This window comes from Opisthorchis viverrini (assembly GCF_000715545.1).
Source record: "Opisthorchis viverrini unplaced genomic scaffold opera_v5_175, whole genome shotgun sequence".
NCBI lineage: Eukaryota > Metazoa > Platyhelminthes > Trematoda > Opisthorchiida > Opisthorchiidae > Opisthorchis > Opisthorchis viverrini.
The window spans coordinates 508,990-515,723 of NW_008751833.1; the positions used below are offsets into that span (position 1 = coordinate 508,990).

A 6,734-nucleotide genomic window follows, 5' to 3' on the forward strand; every position below is an offset into this window, starting at 1 on the left:
GTGGCCATATTATCAGGTCACACAACTTTTAAACACCTTAGTATTGACTTTGAAGGCCCACTTTCTTCAAACTTTAGTAACAAGTACTTCGTGACAATCATTGACGAATGCACCCGAGACCCTTTTGCCTATAGTTGTACCGATATGTCCTCTTCCATTGTGAATCGTTGATTAAGACAAATGTTTTCACTGTTTGGTATGCTTGATTAAATTCACTCAGATCGCGGTCCTACATTCATGTCAACTGAACACAAGCAGTTTTTGTTCGATAAAGACGTTGTCACTAGTCACACTGCTGCCTAGAATCCAGTGTAATGGTCAGGTGGAACGACTTAACGAAAATATTTGGAAGACTACCTTCCTGGCTGTAAAATCACGAGGCTTGCCTGCCACACACTGGGAGGTTGTCTTTCTTGATGCTCTCCACGGTATCAGATCCCTGTTATGTACTAGTATCAACTGTACCCCACACGAACGTTTCATGCCGTTCACACGACGTTCAGCCAACTGTGTCCCCCAACCTACCTGGATTACTGCCTCTTTTAAAACGTAATGACCAAGTCTCCAAATATGACCCTCTGGTAAAGGAAGTAGATGGAACATGTATCTTGTACGCCCCTACGGCAAACACGAAACCGTATCCTTACGCTGCTCGGCTTCTAGAGGCAACGGCATAAAACCCGACACTTCCGACACGGAAGTGAAACCAGTGCATATCGCCAAACAAGAGGAACCTCACCAACACCACCAGTCTACCGTGAGATTCAGAAACTGATTTCTTGCCTATCAACGATGCCTCGTCATCCAATTCCAATGCAGACCCATGAAATCACTTGGATATTTTCATACAACAGCGCACTCACCCATATAATCTGCGCAGCAGAAGGACGTAAACTACCGCACGTAACTACCAGAGCTTCCATTTTTTCCACTCGTTCGCCGCGAAATTACACACTTAATCCAAGGCAGGGAGAGTGTCATAACTATGTGAACCATAACTTTCACAAATCATTAACTGGTGATTCTCACTTTATATTTTAAGCTCATGTACTACTCTCCATATCTCAACTCTCGCAACACATCTTGTGGTTGGTTTGTGAACTTCTACGGCATAACGGAGCTGATGAATCATATGGTTCAGATTCACATCTCCCAGTCGGATGAATAGTGTTGGAAACTGACACCTCCATGTCGTGAGACTTCTGCGAGACTTTTCATACTTTTCATCAGCGTCGGGTGACTGAACCAGTGCTCCTTGAATTTTTCAATCCAGCAGAACATTCTGTGGTCCATGTGAAATTGGGACTCCCCACTTTGTTCGGTCCATCATTACGTTTGATTCTTTCGACCTGCACTACCTGTCGGGGGTGTTCCTTCAAATCTGATGGCCAGATTCCATGAAATCAAAATGGGTATTGACGAGTCTGTCACCAAACCAATTTCGCCTTCCTTCTCACTTTGGTCCACTTGTATCCACAGCAGCTGATTGGATTTGCGTTCATGATCGAGCTTCTTTACCTTCAGGCAAGATCGAAACTCGGCTTTTGCTTTGCGTACCTTTATACTAGATCTTTGTAGGCTTTCGGGGTAGCTTCCTGATTTTGCAGTCTGATTACATCTCAACTGAATGGTCGAAGACGAGGACACAAGTGTATACTCCGGAACATGTCACAGGGTGCTCTGTATTGCAGTCCATGTCTTTAGTAATCTTCTGCCGTTGCTGTTCAATGATCTAATTCCACAAGGCCTGAGTATCCCCTTCCAGGTTTATGAGCTCTTTCCAATACGAATATTGAAACTATTCAGGAGAGAGGGTGAGCACTTGAAGATGCATATTCCACAGACGTCCTTTCCTCCTCTGAATAAGACAGTGGGGATGTGGGCGTTTAGCAATGTGGCCAGTCTTGCCGTTTACGACCAGAATAGGATGCTTATCATCTTCAAGTTCATATAAAATGGTCCAGTCACTATTTCCTAATTCATATGGTCTGTAAACACAAACCTGTACTGTTCACCAGCTTTCTTTAGTACACAGCAGAGACAAAACCAGAACCATCCTCATCCAAGAGAGTTCTCACCTTTAAGGTCCAAAAAAATAGAAGCATCATCCGTCTTTTTGACAGTCGGCATTATGTGATGCTTTTTGATTGCTGAAGTCGGACTGGACGTCCTTCGAGTATTACGTGACCCTAGGCAGTGGGAAGCCCATCTAACCCGGCAGCGCAGTACACAAATAAGAGAGTACCAAATTTGAATCCCGGGAACGCACACAATAGTACAAATGCGGATGGTGGAAAAGTGAAGATTTGGTTAGAAAAGCCACACACATACATTTAAGGTAACTCAGCGGCCAGCAGACGTTCGACGCCACCGAGTCGAAGCCAAATGACGCCTACTGCGGGTCTGATAGATTCAAACAAGTGAGCTACAGACCTGGGATTCAACTGCGGAGAACGATCGCCTGATTACTTCGTTACGATATTGATACCCAGCAACCACGACGAACGCTTCCGCGTTTTCTAACGCGCTTATCTACTTCGGGGGCGGAGTCGGTTTACAGCACCACTGCGGGGCCTGCAACAATACACATCTTCGTGGAATGGCTGAAATGCTTGCTTTCAAAGCGTAAGCCTCAAGCCGACGGTTCTAGTACTGTAAGGCAACGAGCGAAACAATCAAAGACAGTTAGAACTACTTGTGATCAGAGGCCGGTAGACGCCAAATCATTTTGGCGCGAAAAACCTGGTAACCATACTGCCGAACGGTTTCAATACAGAGATGATAACTAGTAATTATCACTAGTCGAACGGTCGTGTGAGACTGGAGCCAGTCACACTCATCAGAGAACGTTGTTGTATTGTTCTGCGCAAGGTTGTGACTGCTCCGTCAGTGAATGAAATCTTTGCAGACCTGCTAGATGGTGGAGGCACCCAAACCGTTTAACAGTCTGTAACCATGCAATTCCTTCAGTACTACTAGAGGGGAGTATCTTGATTCTCTTCATGTTGGACATGGCAGTGAGGTAAATAAAGGTTATGGTTGTTCGTTTACTTAGTTGAAGTAGCTCAAATGAAGAATGTACACTCGCCGCATACAAATTAGTCTGTTCATGCTTCCTTTCTGTTTGAATCACGATGTGATTATACTCGTCGATTTTACATTGTAGTTCAAGACTTGATAGAACGGAAAACGACGTCTCGGTGATTATGTTAGGATCAAGGAGCGTTCACTAAGCAAAAGCTGAAACGAGGATGTGATTTTACGTAAAACTCAGTAAACGCTGATGACAGAGAAGGTGCTTGAGGATGTCTGGCCCGCCCATAAAACAGCTGGTGCAGGTTTTCCCTGAGATGACATGCGAGGTATTCCTCTCACTAAGGCCAAACGCACAGTGGATAACCGACCCTGAATCAAGCTACATGATAATGTGGACGGTCAGGCTATTCTGGCGCCGAGTAACTTACTGGTGTTTCGTAAGGAAATGCAGAATCAATGTCGCATGTATGGTAAATTCCAAGCCATCAATGGAGTCGAGTTCAACACAACCGTGTTCTGGAAGCGAACATCAAAACAATACTTGTAGTCCTTCGCCACCTGACCTGAGTGCCAGCGGAACCAAAGGAACTACGTGAAGTATTAAAACCGTACGAGCCATGTACCGCTAGGGACAACGGAACCATAAACTTAATATTAGTGATTATAAAAAGTGAACCAGAAGCAGTAAGTTCTGCCAACTGAGGAAGCGGTAAAACAAACTCACCTTTCTCGTATTTCTGATTCACAGAAAACTACAAGGCAAAGAAAAAGGCACTAAGAAAAGCCGTTAAAGACTGTTTTAAGTAGCTAATAAAACTCGTATCAAACTAGGCTTCCAAGCCGTATTAGCTGGATGTAACTCGACAATGTACACGGTCAATTGTGGTGGAGCTCTGGGTGTTTGTGTAAAGTCCATATAACACACGGGAGTTGTCGTGTCTGACCATCGATGTCTTCGGAGCACTGCCTGAGTCTGGTGGAAACACCGGATCAGCAATGCTGAAGTACATCGAATGGTATTCGGCGGAAATAACTCACCCTCGATAGATGAACTGATCACACTCCATAGGTTGCGCTGGCTTGGCCACGTGCTGCGTATGCCAGTCGACCGACTTCCTCGGAGGGCTCTTTTCGCACAACCACATGAAGGGTGGAAACAAGCCAGAGACGGTCAAACAACGACTTGGCAGTGAAGTATAAAGGCAATTACCAGAAAACAGCTGCGCTGGTCATTGCTCTTCCTGGATAAGGACCCTGAGACGGGCCATATCAATAGTTGGAGACATTGTCAGACACGGCCCAGTCGCGCCATCAATGGAGCTCATGCATCCAAGCTATTGCCTTCAGTGAATAGCTCCCTTCCCAATTCTCCCACTTGAGAGTCCACCGACAGTGCTGTAATTACGCACTAATTTATCAGCTCCCGCCTCCAATGCGCAGCTGTCCACCCCACCTCCCCAAATCATCGGTGAACGAAACTGTGGCAGCTACAACCACTGTACGACGAGTACGCGGTTATTACAGCTGACAATGATGATGATGATGATGATGAAGACTGCTAAAACCCTACTCTTGATTGCTTTCCCCCAGGACATACAAGAGCTTTACACTAAGACCCTATGCTCTTCTCCTTTCCAATCTTTAGTGAGAGTTTATTCCTACATATTTGCATGATAGTTAGCCGTTGATTAATAGCCACCACCTTGAAGTTGTGGTTGTGCTTGAGTGTTGCAACGATCCCGCGGACTAAACTGGCCAAAACTTCGTTCTTCAAGGTTCAGTCATGCCAGTACCACCAGACGAAGAGCAGCAAGCTATCGCAACAAAGAGGCGGTCGGGAGGTAAAGTGGTACTGCCCTGAGCGAGAGGCATGCCAAGAAGTTCCTTCCGGGTGACCAACATATCCATATTTATGAAAGCATCGGTGCTGCCTCCGCCCAAGGAAAAATGAATAAGAAAGGTTCCACCCTTAGAAAACCGAACACTTCGGTTACTCACCAGTGATCGCCGATACATTATCCAGTACGGTTGAAATACTTTTACAGCCAGTCTGGTGATGCTCATAAAGCATCTGATGTATTGGCCGCATTAGGAGTCAGACAGCTATGTCTCAACCCATGCGTCCTCGAGGTAGGCGATCCTCCAACATCTAAGTGCTTCAGACTGTTGAGTCACTTGTTCCTGACAGGATTTTCCAAGAGAACCCAAACAAAACCTGTTGCCTCGCGCATCAGACAATACGTGTGGGGTCCTCCTACCTCCATCTTGAAGATCGGGCTTTGAGTCGAAATTTCGCGATATGGTGCTTCCAACCCTTGTTCCGCCTAAATAACCGGAAAGTAACACCTGGCCACAGGGCTTAACAGCTGCGGCTAGTCTCCTTAATCTTACAACACCGACTTCATTTATTACCCATGCCAATGAAAAGCCTTGTTTTTAGTTCTGCAATTCCAGCATTACTTCCTAGCCCTGTACCCACAAAAAAAACTTAGTCGTACACCATTAACTCTAAAGAACCTGGACAACGTGGCAGCGTCATATAGGTCAGATAGGTCAACAGACCCTTGCTTACAGCGCTCCCTCCTCATAAGTCTATAGATACTGCCTCCGGAACACGCATATAAGACCTTACCATGATAATGCACCCGCATAGGGTTTAGAACTGAAGTTATCGTTTGAGCAAGCCAGTCGCACAGCTATGGGAAATGCCTTTCTCTCACAGCTGTGCAGAACATTTCCGTTATCCTTCTGAAATACTCAAGCCCCAACCCCGGTATCACTCTCTGCAAACATGACGTCAGTTAGAGCTGCCCGTCGTCAATTTTTCTCTTCAACTGTGTAATCTATTTCCATGGGAAGAGCTCAAAGATTTGTAGTATGCGGACAACATTGTGCTACTGATTTCTGACTCCGTTCACAGAAAAAATACACTAAATAGTCTAAATATTTTGCCATGCGTCTTCCCAGCTTTGAAGTGTCACTCCGTATTTCAAAACTGAGCGATCGCACCAATAAATCTGGTCATGACATCAAGACCTCTAAAATAGTGGGGAATATAATTATTCGGTATATCGATTTGGATGACATTGCTGGAGGTGTGAATTCTGGGGTCGCAAGGGCCCGTTCTATTTTTATTTAGCTTAAGGCCTCCGGAGTGGACCTGGCACCAGTCTGTCGATGACGGACAACGTCTACAATGCGGCAGTGCATCCAGCGACTGGTTCGATGTTAAGCCTGGCCGGTGTGTATTGAAGACAAGAGAATATCGTCTGTCTCTGACCATCCTTTCCGTTGAAGCACTGTACACTTATCATGAGAATATCAAATTGGCTATGCTGAATTGCAGCAAGTCAGCTCGGTTATTCAACAGCGCATGACTTGGAGACGAAGCATAAAAAACACAACAAAGGGTCTTGTCCGCATTGGTGCATGTCGTAAAAAACCCAGCTGTAACACCCTGCCGGTGCCTAGTTGCCATAGTACCCGAGGGAAGTACGAGGGCTGGGACAATGCCAGGCGCATGTCGTATCCGAGGTTGAGGCATCAAAGCCTACTACATCCAGGGTTGGAAGTACTTACCGACAAGGCGAGATGCATCAGCAGCAGCAGCAGCAGCAACATCAGTGTTGGCTGGCACGCTTCACTGATGTACAACCATGAGGTTCGTCTAGTTTTATTCTGAAAGCCCCAGATTTAAC

The 6,734-nt window shown here is 45.8% G+C and overlaps 1 protein-coding gene across 1 annotated transcript in view; it reads right to left on the reverse strand.

Annotated features, from left to right (window-relative positions):
- T265_14327 (hypothetical protein) overlaps positions 1 to 6,734 on the reverse strand; it is a gene marked incomplete at both ends in the record, with an annotated part of 20,364 nt that overhangs the window by 12,623 nt on the left and 1,007 nt on the right. Inside the window, one exon of the mRNA XM_009173152.1 lies at positions 3,761 to 3,788. Within this exon, the coding sequence (XP_009171416.1) occupies positions 3,761 to 3,788 (28 nt within the window). The remainder of the gene's footprint in view (positions 1 to 3,760; positions 3,789 to 6,734) is intronic.